This window comes from Sycon ciliatum, chromosome 5 (genome assembly GCF_964019385.1).
Source record: "Sycon ciliatum chromosome 5, ocSycCili1.1, whole genome shotgun sequence".
Lineage (NCBI taxonomy): Eukaryota > Metazoa > Porifera > Calcarea > Leucosolenida > Sycettidae > Sycon > Sycon ciliatum.
Window position 1 is genome coordinate 35,060,723 of NC_088647.1, and position 15,574 is coordinate 35,076,296.

General features: G+C 47.6%; 1 protein-coding gene across 1 annotated transcript; it reads right to left on the reverse strand.

The window, feature by feature from the left end:
* Window positions 1–5,196: 5,196 nt before the first annotated feature.
* Window positions 5,197–9,624, reverse strand: LOC135817038 (uncharacterized). The gene is made up of 3 exons (XM_065330139.1): window positions 9,019–9,624; window positions 7,741–8,830; window positions 5,197–5,240 (listed from the first exon to the last, which is right to left on the reverse strand). Exons 1-3 carry the CDS (start codon window positions 9,622–9,624, stop codon window positions 5,197–5,199), a joined length of 1,740 nt encoding a protein of 579 aa, XP_065186211.1.
* Window positions 9,625–15,574: the final 5,950 nt, after the last annotated feature.

Sequence of the window (15,574 nt, forward strand, 5' to 3'; positions counted from 1 at the left end):
GGGCAGCGGGTACGAGAGAAGTCGGAAGAAAGAGTCCGACTGGACAGAAAAAGTGATTCTCCAATGCTCCCTTGGACATAACTCTCTTTTTGTGTTGACAATTATTATATTGAGTATGCACAGAGGACAGATGTTATTACTACAGGCGATACACTTTGCACTAATCTGGCATATTTTGCTACACAAAATTCATTCTTAGGGCCGATATACTCTACCATGCGATAATACTGCTTGTAAGAATAAATATACACATAAAATATGTGTTATGATTATGAAAAAATGAGTGTTCATTCTTGTAAGCAGTATGTTCTTGTATACGACCACACTATAACTGAAACGCACTTTATTCCCGTAGCTATGCAGAAGACGTTACTTCAGTAACGTCTGGCGCTAGCCAGGGTCCACACAGCTTTAATTTGGTGTTTGTTTGTGTGTTTGTTTGTTTGTGTCACGCCTGGCGCTATCCGTATCTGACGGCAAAAAAGCATAGGATGTTATAAATTTTTCAATTCTCCTTTTTTTTCAGACATATCCTGGGATTCGAACCCGCACTATCGCCCTACATGCATTCCCCCATACACTTCGCATTCATACCCATTCTTCCAAGTTGCGTTACGTTATTATCTTGCGTTTGAAAGCCCTATTTGAATATTGCGGGAAGCTGTATGTGGCCAGCTGTGTTTGATGGTACGGTACGGTACGGGAGACGGTGTCGTATTACCCTCGATCGTACCTGTCCCGTCCCTATCCCCTACCGTACCGTGCCATCAAAGACGGCTGGCCACAATGCATATAACTCAAATAGGGCTTTCAAATGCAAGATCACAATGTGAAACAAGTTGGAAGAATTAGTATGTATGCGAAGTGCATCGGGGGATGAATGCAGGGCGCGCGATAGTGCGGGTTCGAATCCCAGGTTATGTCTAAAAAAAGGAATTTTTTAAAGAATTTATAACATCCCTATGCTTTTTTTTGTCTAGGTCATCAAAGCAAAAAAGCATAGCGTAGGGCCCTGAGCTTCCAAGCTCTCTCGTTTATCTCCGGACGATGCTCTCGAATCTCGATGGACTCCCTAATTTTTCTTCTGTTCATCCGTGGTCGGTTGTACATGCAAATTCAGACACTCTATTGCATACGGCTATTGTGTGTGTGTGTTTTTTTACATACGCGGAATATTGCAGAAAGAGAGAAAAACTGCTTTTTCTGGAGACTTTTGATGTATTTCACAGCCAAACCAACCTGCTTGTGAATTTCAAAATGAACTTGCACGGTACATTCTGGATAGGGAGGGCCCGAATATGCTTGCGAATATTTTCGCATATTTTGGTCCTTTGACTATTAAAGGGCTTTTCCAGAAATTCCAACCTCAAGGAGGTCTTGGATCAACGTGTCGTGGTGCACTTTATCAAAAGCCTTCGACATGTCTAATAGGCACAGCCCTGTGGTCTTGCCACTATCTCTCGCCTTCTGCATAGTATCCGTCAGCACAGAGAGCATTTCTTGCGGAAGGCAAATTGTGTTTCGGGTAATGCCTTGCTCAAGCCCAAATGACGAACTAACTGGTGTTGCACTATCCTCTCCAGCAACTAACTAATTACTTGGACACTATTCAGTATTGGGAGAAGGGATACAGGTCTATAGTTGGGAGGAACCAGGGAGTCGTACTCAAACTACAATTTGGAGGAACACATTATTGTAGGGAGGTGACACGGCACAGAAATCTGTGTCACATGCACAGGGCTAGGGGTTGACTCGCACCCGTAACCCCTCGTTGTTATTTTTGGAATAGTTCAGTCCAATCCAGTCCGAAAGGTCATACTCGGATCGACTCGCCTTCTGTACTTCACCTCCAAGCGTGCGACGCAAGACTCGCAAAGTATGATTTTTCTGTGGGGAACGATTTTGCCATTGATCAAGTTTTTATTGGAGTGCTCAGGCATACTATTATTATTATTTAAATTTTGAATAGGGCAATCCCCACAGGCCTAAGGCCTTTTTACAGGGTACCCTATGTGATCACGTACAGATTTGCGGAATAGTCAAAGCGAGGAGCAAGAGCGAATGTCAGCTGGAAGAGAATTCCAGCGGTCAGAAGCCAGAAAGCTCAAAGTGAATACGCCATAACGATTGCGTGCTTTAGGCAGAGCAAGTGAATCTATGGACTGGGAACGTGTACGGGCAGCTGTGTGTGTTGTGGCAGAACGAAGGCAGAAGCAATCAGAGGGCAGAGTGCTACACATGCCACGTAGGGCCCGAAAGACAAGAATATACAGTTTAAGCTGGTAGCGCAGTGCAATAGGAGCAAGGCCATATCTGGTGTGTAAGACAGAAACATCATAATATAATAATAATAATCTTTTATTTCAGGATTACCCAAAGGATAACGCCTATCTGGGGGATCTCCTATTTGTGTATGTACTAGTAACTTAGGGATGCGAGAGAAAGTGCGGAAAGTGAGTGTGAAATGTTGGTTTTAAAAAGGAATAATAAGAAACACAAGGAAAGAAAGTAAGACAGAAAAGAAAAGAACAAGCATGTAAATCAATGATTGCACATCAAAGGTGTACCAGTGCAGTCGAACTGATACTTAGCAATATGAATACGTAAATGACGCTTGAATTCAGATAGGGAATCTAAAGTTGTCAATCGGGGTGGAAGACAATTCCAAAGAGAACCAGTTTTCTGTAGGAAAAGGGATGAAAAAATACGACCATGTGAGTTAAAATGAGCTTTTTGGGCCTACGGGCACTACGTGATATGGTTATCGCAAAGCGAGAGAGATATTCTGGGTGAAAATTGATGTACTTAAATAAAACAACAAGAGAAATAAAGATACGGCGAAATTGCAGAGATTCTAAGTGACACAATCTATTCATAGATATCAAAGGTTATTTTTGCAGACTTCAGGAGTCGCCGGCAAACCTTAGCCTGGAGTACATCAAGGGACCCTAACTGAGCGGATGTGATCCTAAATGACCAGACAGGATTGGCATATTCAATTGCCGGGCGCACATACATGTAAGACTTATACAAGAGGAGAATATGGGACGATGGTAAATGTCTGCCCATGAAACATAACAGGTTGACTCGTTGCTGAAACTTCCTGAAGATGGTGTGGAAGTGGTCATGGAACTTCAAACCATCACTGAGCTGTACGCCGAGATGCTTAGCAGAACGTCCAAAGGCAATAGGAACGCCGTCCATTAAAACAGAGGAGGAGTCAGGAATGTCATGATTCGAAAAGATGAAAGTTTTTTCTGGAGAAAATTTCCCAGGGATATTCTGAGCCCAATTCTGGCAGCTGGCCAGATCCTGCTGGAGGTGGGACATGTTCTCATCTAAGGAGAGGGATACATTATGAGCATTTAGAAGAGTGACATCATCAGCAAAGAGAAGGGGTGAGGTGTGGTTTACTATGTCAGGCAGGGAATTGATATACAAAAGAAAAAGCGGAGGGGCAAGGTACGAACCCTGGGGAACACCACAGTTAAAGCATATATTGAGAAGAGTGAGTTCCATTCAGCTTCACATTTAGACTATGGTCAAGCAAGTAGGACCCAAACCAGGCGTGTGCCTCTGGTGCCATGAATGCATTCATGTGGCGCAGGAGCGTAAGATGATGTACTTTATCAAACGCTTTCTGGAAGTCGAGAAATGCACAGTCAAATCTCTGGCCTCTATCAGAGAGACGGGCAATCTGATGGGTCAAAAGAATGAGTTGATCCGTAGCTGATCGTTGTGGAACGTAAGCAAATTGACTGCACGAAATTATGCAACTACGGTAAAGAAAGCTGTTCAGGTGATGGGCTATGCGGGATTCGAAGAGGCGGCTGATGGGATGGAGCAGTGAAATTGGACGGTAGTTCGTGGGCAAAGAAGCACTTCCTTTACCCTTAAAAAGAGGAATAACCGTTGCTGATTTCCATGCAGTGGGAAATTGTGATGTGGATAGACTGGAGTTGAACAAGTAAGACAAGGACTCGCATACTAAATCATCCATGGACCGGAGTACTGGAATAATATAATTACTTGAAGTCGATTTTCGAGAAGAAAGATGTGTAAGGTCATAGTGGACTTGACCTGGTGAAAATGTTGGCATCTGGAACCGAGGAGTGGTAGTGTCAAGGGAGGAATCTAAACAAGGGAATTGATTTGCTTCTTGTGGTAACGTACACTGATTGGCGAAATGCTGTGCAAGAAGGTTCACCTTTTCCAATTGCGTGTTATTCCGACGATCGCCATCTTGCAAATCTGGTATCAATGGTTTACGAGTTGAAATGTTGCAAAAGTCCTTAACATAGTGCCAAGGGACACCAAAAACAATCCTAACAGCGCGGTTAGCAATACGAGTTAGTCTATCATGTTGTGTGGTGTGAAGGCAGTGTACAAACGCATTAGAACCATACTCAAGGTGTGCTTGAATAAAATTAATGAGCAGTAAAAGGTCTTTCTCGCAGCTGGTGTCAGGTTGTCCCTGATCTTGCGGAACATGGCAAGTTTTGTTCCGACCTTTTTCTCAACGTCAGTGACGTATGAGGAGAAGGATAGATGTTCGTCAATGGTGAGGCCAAGATACTTCACCGTTGGTGTTGGGGATATGAGGACATCGCTGAGCCGAAGGTAGATGTTTGGAGGAACACATTTTATTTTTGTCTTATGATGATAAATTGAGTCTTGGAGTCATTAAGTTTGAGACCTCGGTCACGTAGGTACTCTCTGATGACAGATATGTCAGCAGAGAGATCATCAGTGAGTTGCACTACGATTGCTCAGACGTCCCGAGCACGCTTGTTCAGGTTCTCTATTTTTGACGAGCCGGTCCTACAGCCCCTACATTAGGGAGGTTTAGTTCCTACGTAACGGAAACGCGTACGTGGGTGATCCACGTAAAGTGGATGAAGGGCACCCACGTTGCAATGTTGTGTTTAGTCACATGGAACAAACAAAAGCATAAAGCGAAAGGCCCAAACCTGGTCAAAGACGAAGCTACCCGGGCCTAAGATGCTCATCCAATATTTTGATTTCGTGCTTCGGAAACTTCTTCAGCTGAGCACCCTCACAGCTCGCACAATGTGCTCCATTCTGATTTTCACCCACGTTTTGGCGGAACGTGGGTGAGCCTCCATACACGGTACAGTATGTCGTGAATCAGAAAACATCTGTACGTGGGTCACTGAGTATCTTTTGTATTTGTAGTTATATCATTATCTCATGGCACATCATGAAGACGGCCAGTAAAACTGAGACAAGGGTGAAAGCCAACCACAGCAGTAAAACAGATAAAAGAATACAAATATTAAAAAGGCAAAGAAGGCAAAGGAGGAGACAAACCTGCAGGATATACATGAAACCTATAATCGAGCAGAGATTTTAGCAACAAAATTATCCATCGACGTGCTGGTCTTGGCCTGCGTTGGTAATGTTGCCCAAAACACATAGCCAGCAAAGATCGGGGATCTAGTGAATAGGGTGGAGGCAGCGCGTGGGAGACTGAATGAGTTCCAGGTATTCCGTGTTTAGGAGAACCAATTATAAGCCTGCATATGCAAGGGTATTTTATTTAGTAATATTTTATTTATGAGAACACAGAGGTGGTACTTATGTCGAGTGTAAAGGGGGCTGATCTTGGCAATTTCGTAAAGACTAGCGGAGGGAAAGCGACGATCTTTGTTAAATAAGATTTTAAGGAGCATGCGGTTATGGGTTTCTAGCTTGTTCAATACAGTAGTAGTTATGCCACACCAAGCAGTATCACAGTAGTCAAGTAAGGGCAATATATAGCAACGATAAAACAAGCGTTTGCAAGAAAGAGGAAGATGTCTACAGTGGGCTTGAAGAGCCCCAAGGATGGAGCTTGTGCGCTTGCAGACATGTGCACATGGGGTGACCACGACAATTTAGAGTCAATAACAACGCCAAGATGCTTATGCTCTTCAACAATACGAATAGCAACACTTGAAGAAGGAAAACAAAGTGGCAGAGAAAGGGGAGAAGGGGAAATGTACATAGCTGCCGTTTTATCAACGTTTGGCTGCAACTTCCAATCATGCATCCAGGTTATAACCTTGCCAATGCTATCTTGCATGGCTTCGTGCAGTCGTATAGGGCAAGCATTGGAGCAAAGCAGAGCTGTGTCGTCAGCGAAAAGGCTGACACCAGAGGCAATATCGGGGAGGTCATTAATATACAGGAGAAATAGCAGTGGCCCAAGGATTGAACCCTGGGGAACTCCAGAAGTAACGGGAAAAGGCTCCGATAACACAGTTGAGAGGCGTACAAGCTGATGTCGGTTAGAGAGATACGATGAGAGCCAGCCGATAGCCTTGCCATCAATGCGATATACTGTTCGCAGCTTAGCTAAGAGACCACTGTGCCAAACAGTGTCGAAGGCCTTTGCAAGATCGAAGAAAACTAAACCAACATGGTTATGGGCGTTCCGGGCGGTGTGGATGTCTTGCACGAGGCGGGTAACCTGGTACCTGGTGGAGTCACCCCGACAAAAGCCCGACTGTGCTGGCGAAAGTGAAATGCGAACATGATCATAAATGATGTCATATACAACACGTTCGCACACTTTTGATAAAGTAGAGAGCAATGAGATAGGGCGATAGTTGCTGGGGGTGGTGCGTGGTCCTCTATTTTTGTAGGTGGCCACGACTACCGCAGTTTTCCACATGGCTGGGAGTTTCCCTTCGCGAAATGACATATTCAAGATAATTGACACAGGATAGGCAACAGACGGAGCAAGAGCTCTCCAAACTTCGTTGGTAATTCCGTCTTGACCAGGGGACTTGCCAGTTTTCAGATTACGGAGATATTTCCTCACTTGGGGTATCACGTGGTACACACACGTAAAGTACCCACGGATTACGTGGGACTAAACCTCCCTAGTGTATCTAACGACGTAGGAGGATTTCCGTTGGAAATATTGACGATGGTGGTGTGACTCCTGCAGGAAAATTGCTGGCTGTTTATGACAGTACATTGTATTACTAGATGTACAATGTACATGTGTTTTTTTTTTTTTTTTTTTATACGAAAGTCCACTATATTCCCGAATATGTGCGAGAAGTGGTGGCGGGGCCAGGCTGCTCTGCCGACCTCAAAGGTCTCGGCGTCTACGCAGACAAAGCGCGCCATAATGCAGTAAAACCATGAAGAGGGGAGGAAGAGGGGAAATGAATAACAGTGAGAAACAAGGACAATGGGTAGATGGTCGTGAGAGAAGCAGAGTGAAAGATAACGTCACATTGTGGTAAGGGGGGGGGGGCAGGATGCTAGTGAGGCACTGGTCTAAACCGTTTCATAGGGCGTCGGTGGCTGCTTGCCAGTTCAGGTGCAGCAGATACTTGTTGCATTTTTCCTTGAATGATTGGAGCTGGCTGGGTTGCGGCCGTGCTGGTAGAATGGTCGCTGGTAGGCTGTTCTACAAGGGAATAATGCAGTCTGGGTAGGAACCCTGGAGGCTTCTACGAATGCGCACGGGCAGCGTCGACTTGAGCTGGAGCGGGGGGCAGTGGACAGTCTCCGTGGCTAACCTAGTGGATCGACCACCCACTGGGCGGGGATTGGCTGGAGGTGGGAGGATGGGCTTCAGGGGGCTTGTTGTTGGAAGGTAAGACAGCTTGAACGTGAACGAAAGCGCAGCAACCAGTCGGCGGTGTTTCAGGCTGGGGAGCCAGGCGCCTGGGCCAATCACCTTCAGTGCCTTGTGCTGGATTTTGTCCAGTCTGGATGTACCTGACGCTTCCCGGAGTTCTGCTGCAGAGTCGGATATGCTGGCGGTGGCAGAGATGCACTGATACAGTGTCGTGTCATCTGCATACGTGGCAAGCTCAGCACCAGCAGGCAAGGTGTCCTCGCAGTCATTTATGTACAGGAGGAATAACGTTGGTCCAAGGATGCTACCTTGTGGTACCCCTGCTTGGATATGGTGCAGGGAGGACTCTTGGCCGCCCACAACAGCCTGCAGGCGCCGGTTGTGCAGGTAGCTTTCCAGCCATCCAAGAAGCGGGCCGTCTAGACCGTACACGGAAGCCTTATGCACTAGGCCAGCATGGCTGACTTTATCAAAGGCGCCTGCTATGTCTATCGCCAAAACACGGGCGGCTCCTCCTAGTCCGGCTGCTCTGGACCATTCACAGTGGAGCTTGGTTAAGACGTCGGCTGTGCTCAGGCCCTTTCTGAACCCGAACTGTTTCGCAGAGATGACATTGTGGGACTCCACGAAACTGGTTATCTGACGATTGACAATTGTTTCCATCACTTTGGATATGATAGACAGCAGAGACACAGGTCTGTAGTGTTGAGGCAGGTTCTTGGATTTCTTCTTGTGAATGGGTGTGACTCTAGCTGTCTTCCAGGATGTCGGCATAACCATGCTGTAGAAGCTAAGGGAGAACAGTTTGGAGAGTGGCTTACTTAGGTGGTCAGCACACATCTTCAGAACTCGCGCGGGAATGCAATCCGGTCCAGTAGCTTTCGATGCATTTAGGCGCCGGAGTTCTCTCTTGACAGTGGCAGGGCGGAACCGAACCGTTGAGAGTTTTTCAGCCGTGCGCTGAGCAACGTGGGGGAAATCAGTCGCTGGTTGGTTGGCGGGGAAGTCGTCGGCGCCCAGGCTGCACTTTGAGGCGAAATACTGCCCAAAACGCTCAGCTTTTTCGGCATTTGATACGCATTCCAAACCAGGCTGCGGCGTGAGAGTTGGGATGGACGTGTTTCTGCTGCTGCCACCTGCTTGCTTGATGGTAGACCACCACGAGCGGTCACTCAGGCTAGCTTTGGAGAGCTTAGTGCGCAGGGTAGCCAGGCGGGCCACCTTGGCATGCTGGAGGATGTCATTACAACGTAGAGTGGCTGCTGAGGCTGTCTCCCGCGCTGCTGTTGACTTCTGCCGTCTGGCAGTAGCCCAAGCCCTCTCTTTTGCTTTTATGGCATCCGTGCACTCAGGGGTCCACCAAGCTGGATCCGTCGGCCGGGATGTGAGTTGCCGGGATGGGATGAAACGTGACATACCCTGGAGATAACTTCGGTGATGTTGGCGCACGACTCATCAGCGCTGGTGGTGAAGGCAGTTGACCAGTCATAGGCTAGGAAAAAGTGACAGAGGCGGTTCCAGTCTGCTTGGTTGTACCGCCAGACAGTGCGTGTGGTTTTTGGTTCACGGAACGCAGAGATAGGGAAGTCCATGGTGAGGACAGCGTGGTCAGAGGACCCCAGTGCCAGTGGGGCATGGCATTTCACCTGAACCAGTTCACTGAAGTCAGACATCACAAGGTCCAGGGTGTTGTCTCCACGTTTGGGGATGTTGACATGTTGCTCCAGGCCATGAACATAGCAGAGTTCCTCCACTGCTTCTCCTGCTGAGGTAGTCTTGGTGCTCCCTAGCCATGCTGCATTGTGGACATTGAAGTCCCCTGTGAGGATAACATAGTCACCGTGGCTGCAGGCCTCATCTAGGTGGGTATCAAGGTATTCAATCAGCTCAGTGTCTGTTCCGGCTGTGGAGCCTGATCGGTAGAGTGCACAGATAACAATCTTGGACCGGCTAGCTGTTGATACAGATATCCATATCACTTCGTGGTGTTCCGTGCTGAACCGGTCCAGGTGCTGGAAGGCCATGTTTGATTTCACCCAGATGGCAACTCCGCCTCCATGAGCGTTTCTGTCATGTCGGATTGGGGGAGCGTATCCGGACAGACAGACCTCACTGTCAGTGACCTTTGCGGTTGAGAATTTTGTCTCCGTAACAGCGATGACATCAGGTGTAGTACCGGTGAGGAGCACTTTGCAACATGTGCAAGTAAGTTAGTTCACCAAGCTTTGACTTTAGGCCAAAAGCATTGGTGAGTAGGAGCCTGAGGAAGCGCTTCATTGGTGACCATGTAGGTCATGTTGTGGCGCAGATCCGTTTGATCTCTTCAGGTCTCCAGCCTCTGGTGGGGAGAGGTGGGAGTTTCTCCGTTTTTGGCCACCAGGCAGTGGAGTGGAGATGATGTCTGCCGGTGGTGGTGGCGGCGGCGGCGGCGGGGAGGAGGTTGTTGTTGTTGTTGTTGTTGTTGTTGTTGTTTATTTTACTTCGCAGATTCTAACGGGCAAGTTGCCCAATAACAAGAAAGCGAAGGCAAAGAAAATAATACTAATAAAAGAAATAACCGGGGGCAGCAGAAAATGAATAATAGCTTTAAGAATTCAGATGGTGAGCCAAGGAACAAATTTCCATGTTACAAATAATCGCTTTTAAAAGTAAAAAGAAAAGAGCGGGTGGTACATGGTATACAGCAGACTTCCTATTCTGATTTCCCTGAACGAAGCAGAGACATTAGCTGGGTACATGTCACTATTACACAGTAGCAAGAGCGCTACCTCGGTCGACATCAGTGGACGTGGACTACGAGTGGATGCGACATACGAGTGGATGCGACAGCAACAGTGATTGGAATAATGGGTGATACGTTTCATGGAGCGAGCGTATGTGGGATGACTGACATCTTGAACACACTGCGTTGGGGGATGGTGCGGATGTCGCTGGGTAGTGCGTTCCACAGCTTGGGAGCGGCAACAGAGAACCTAGCCTGACCAGCGCGGCTTGCGGCGGGTGGTATGTGCGCTCCGATGTCCTTCTGCAAGCGGGTACGCCGATCTGGTGACCTTGAAATCAGTCCACAGAGCCGGTTCCCCGCAATGCCGTGGATGCATCGCCAGGTGAGCAATAGCGCCTTTTGCTTGTGCAGCACTGAGATTCGGTAGAGTTCCACCCGTTGGAGCAGAGGTTGAGCAGAGTCGTATGGCCGAGCGCCAAAAACTGCGCGAACCGCTTTGTTCTCCAGCGTCTGGAGATCCGTTGCTTGCTGGGCAGTTAGACAGAACACGAAACAACTTGATGCGTAGGTCAGATCCGGCATCACCACGGACTTCAAGTAGGTGACTCGGGCCGCCAGGCTCAAGCATCTCCGAGTCCGCCAGAGGGCACCTACTTTGCGGGACACCTTTGCTGTAATGGCTTTCAGGTGTTGCTGAAAGTTCAGCCCCTCGTCAATGATGACGCCAAGGTACTTCGCGCTGGTGACTGTCGGCAGAGCTTGGCTGCGACAGAGGACTGTGACCCGGGGTCCAGCGTCTCTACCAAGACTGTGAGAACTTGACTCTTCTTCTCATTCAGAATCAGTCCTCGCTCTTCCAGCCATGCAGCCAAGGAGGAGACTGCGGTGGAGAGCGTACTGGCAACAGCCTGAGTCGTGTCAGCGCTACAATGGTTGAGCCCTGCTGCTGTTGTTGCTGTTGCTGTTGCTGTTTAGTCAGAACACTGGCAGAGGTGCTGTTTCTGCTACTGTGGCAGCGACTGCTGGTGCTGCCCTCAGGGCTGGTTTCAGAGAACCTCCATGGCCTGCAGTATAGGGGTCTTGGCCAGAAGTTGGGCGCTGTAACTGTGGAGAATGAAGTGGCATCGATGGTCACTCTGGCGGAAGCACGCCCACTTTCTGACAGCCATACACTGCAGGTGTGGACAGGAATAGAGGCGCCCAGAAACTCACTCCTGATAAATTGCCTGAAGTGGCTCTCAGTGCTATCTGTGGCGATATTGCCCACGTACACTACGGCACGCTTGTTCTTGGGTGGTTCTGAGGAGACAAGCGCTTCCATGAGTCATCCTCGATAACATGGAAGATTGGCTTGCCGTTGGACTCTGTCACATCTGTCTGAGACTTAGACTCTGTCACATCTGTCTTGGGCTGTGACTCAGAACACTCTGCCTTTGCCAAGCCACCGCTTCCCTGGGCCTGGGGCCGTGGGGTTTTCGATCCGCGCTTGTGACGCCAGTACGTGATACGGTGCTGCTGGGTTCCATGTGAGCTGCAGCTTGCTTGGCCCTGCGTTTGCTGGCACGGGTACTGCTGGTACTACTTTGCGTACGATGTACGTCTGCTTGAACTGGTGAGCTGTTTCTCGTTTTTTTTTTTTTTTTTTTTTTTTTACTACAACACATGTATAATGGTGTGATTTTTCATAATAATCTTTTTTTTTTTTACAGGTAAATAATAAGGCACCCATTTTGATATAGTCCAGGGGATGGCCCACGCCCGGTAAAAAGAATAAACAGAAAAAAAAGAAAAAAAAAGAAAATAATAAGGCACCCATTTTGATAATCCAGGGGATGGCCCACGCCTGGTAAAAAGAATAAAATAGAAAAGAATCATGACAAGTACATGACTAGACCTCTAGACAAAAATGTACATGTCTGACTTTAGTTCAACAGTCCTGCAAGGAAACACGTGCCTGGGCTACCACTACAGACGCAGGGTCCCTGGTGACACGGTGTGCTGATGATGATCTTGCCCCACGAAGGCACATCACGCTAGCTCGGACTAATGCAAAGCTTAGCTTGCAGCGAAGCCATGCCATCGTCACGGAGTACGGCTCCTTCAGCTTGTCAGATAGCATGCTGGCAAGACGCTTGAACAGGGCCGATGCACACTTGCTAGTGCCACCAGTGGCTGACAGCACTACTGGCACGAACGTGGCGCGGTCAACCTCAAGCAGACGCTGCTCATATCTCCGGCGTTTCTCCTTTTCATGACGTGCATACACTGAGGAAACTGAGGCAGCGCGATTTGAGGCAGCGTAGGGGTTGAACGCTGTTTCTCGTCGTCTTCGACTGCATCCAGGCAATGGCGGAGTTTTTTGAAACAACTAACTCTTCCTTCAAATCTTTTACTTCCGCTGCCAGCTCACCAATTTTGCGTTTCATACGCGCTTCGCGATCAGCAGACTCGGTTGTGAACTTTGCCAGCGTTTGCATCACTGAAAGGAGACCCTGCTCAATCCCCGGGAGGGTGCAAAGCAGCTTCGTCACGGCCTCAGCAGAGAGCTCGCCCATGGCGAAGGGTTCCTGCCTGGCCCTACCTAACTATCTAGACTATCCTACACTATTTCTACTACTACTACTACTACCCACCTAGCTATCTCCAGTCCGGCCTGATGACGGCTGGGATGTCCAAAAAAACGAAAAGCTACGAGCTTGAAAAACGCGTGCCACTGTACTACAGGGTTTGTACATGTAGCTCTCTTGTATGGTACTTAATTAACCCCTGCTATTAATGTGTTGTTTAGGAAGACTGGTGTATTGTGCAAGTCATAAAGAAGAAATGGGGCAGATACACGACTTACATTTTTCAAAACCGGGCTTCGTGTTATGTGTAATTTGTGTCAAAATTGTAGCATTGACATGACAATATCACTGGTTGTACTTCTCTAATATGGTATATAACCCCTGCTATAAATGTGTTATTTAGGCAGACTGGACCATTGTGCAAGTCATAAAGAAGAAATGGGGCAGATACACGACTTACATTTTTCAAAAACCAGCTTCGTGTTATGTGCAATTTGGGTCAATTTTTAGTATTCGGATTAACCTAGGATACGACTCTGAACACTGAGTTCTGAACAGTTACCGCAACACTACACACCGTCTCATAACTGCTGCTGTTGCCATCACTGCTATCAAGTAGTTCGGACATGGCAGGAGCTACAAAAATTGCTAATCTTTCTTTATTTCAGGCTGGTAGTCTTTCAAAGAATACTGGCCAGTATGCAGTGATGGGCTATAAACGAAATGTGCTGCCTCAAAAATTTCAAAAACTACAATGTAGACACCCATGCGGCACGCTTGGAGGTGAAGTACAGAAGGCGAGTCGATCCAAGCATGACCTTTCGGACTGGATTGGACTGAACTATTCCAAAAATAACAACGAGGGGTTATGGGTGCAAGTCAACCCCTGTGACACGGATTTCTGTGCCGTGTCACCTCCCTAGCAAATAATTTAATTGTTTCGTACCATGGGATAAACTCTTTCATACTCTGTGTTTTCTGCATCCCTCATATTTTCCCCCGGTAGGCGTCAACCTTTGGGTAATATTATAATCCTGAAGTAAAGAAAGATTATTATATTCGGCGGTATACCCCTCGTAGTTAGGTTCGTACTCATGGGATAATCCATAGGTATGTTGAAGACTTCTGGCAGCGGATCCCAACTGCGCTTGCAGCACGAAGAGGTACTGAAGTACATGTTTGCGGATTGCGTTGTGGCTGCTGTTCCACAATGATGATAATGTATGATGGGCGTTCGCTCAGACCCACTTGCAGTGCCCTGCGGCATTCTAGAAGATGGCGGCTAGCAATCGTCAGCTGCCTGGTGATGTTGGTCACGCTCGTATCGTTTAAGCAGCATTTGGTCGTACCAGCTTTGCCCTCAGTAGGGGGAGAACGATTAAAACAGAGAGACCTGTTCGTGCCACCCGCCGTCCAATCAGAAGAGAGGGTTACCTCCGGTTGGCTGTTTTCTACACCCAGTTTTACTAGGAGGGAACTGTTGCCTACACTGCCACCGATCCAGAATGTTGCTGCAAAGATGAAGCCAGGACGATTTGTGTACATGGTCACTGGCAAGGGTGAGCCCAGTCTGCGCTGGAAAAGACGTTCCACGTGGGAACATGTAACAGTTATTTACTTGGCATGGGGTGATGATTTCACCAAGTCAGTCAAGCACATTCCAGGACAGAAGCTCATACCATTGTTCCTGCCCAATTCTACCTGGACGACAGGCAGGAATAAGCTGCTGAAGCTAGCGTACCAGCTGGAAAAAGATCAAGGCTGGTGTTTCGAGTTCCTGCTGTATTTCGATGAGGATGTGTATTTCTCACAACGTCTGGCATCACACCCAGAAACAGTGATAACAGATAAGTCCAGTGATGATGCTCAATTGCTCTGGCTACACAATCTTCTATTGCGTGATCGGCCTATGCGTGCCGGCGTGTCCTATAAGGACGTAGCAAGCCGTAAGTATCCGTGGAACACAGCAGCGAGTCTAGAATGCATGCAGCAGTGCCACGTCGACCATTTGTTCATGGCATACCATCGTACTGCTGCCGCATTTCTACTTCCCTACGACTCACGATTTGATGCTGAAGACTGGTGGTCATCTGCATACATTTCTAATCTCTTTATGGCTGCTGTACTGCCAATGCATTGTGCATATTACCGAGAGATACTGATCCTCAATGATGCCAGACAGCAACATCTCAATTATAGCATGTATACAAGTAAGAAAAGCGAAGATCCCGAGCTGTTCAAATCTGCTAAGCAACATGTACAGAACTGTTTGCGCAAAGTGCATTACAATGGCTATAGGGTCAATGGCAGTCTGAAGGAATTTTTCGTGTCCCTATTAGGTGTAATGGTACCGCACGAGGTCAATATCCGTTATGACAAAGCTTGTATTAGGGGCCGTCCAGGAATAGATTATTTAAAACTCATAGGTGTCGGGGTTGATCAATTTACATGTCCTGTGCTCTCTGGCAGCCTCATATAATGGTTTAAAACTTTATCACGACATGATAGATTTCGGTATAAAATGTATGTGACATGATCTAGTTTTTATTAGACCTGAAAGGACATTATGGGTCACAGAAAAACTCTCTCTCTCGCTGTTGCTGTCTCTCTCACTGTTGCTGTCTCTCTCCCGCTGTTGCTGTCTCTCTCTGTCTCTCTCTCTCTCTCTCTCTCTCTCCCTCT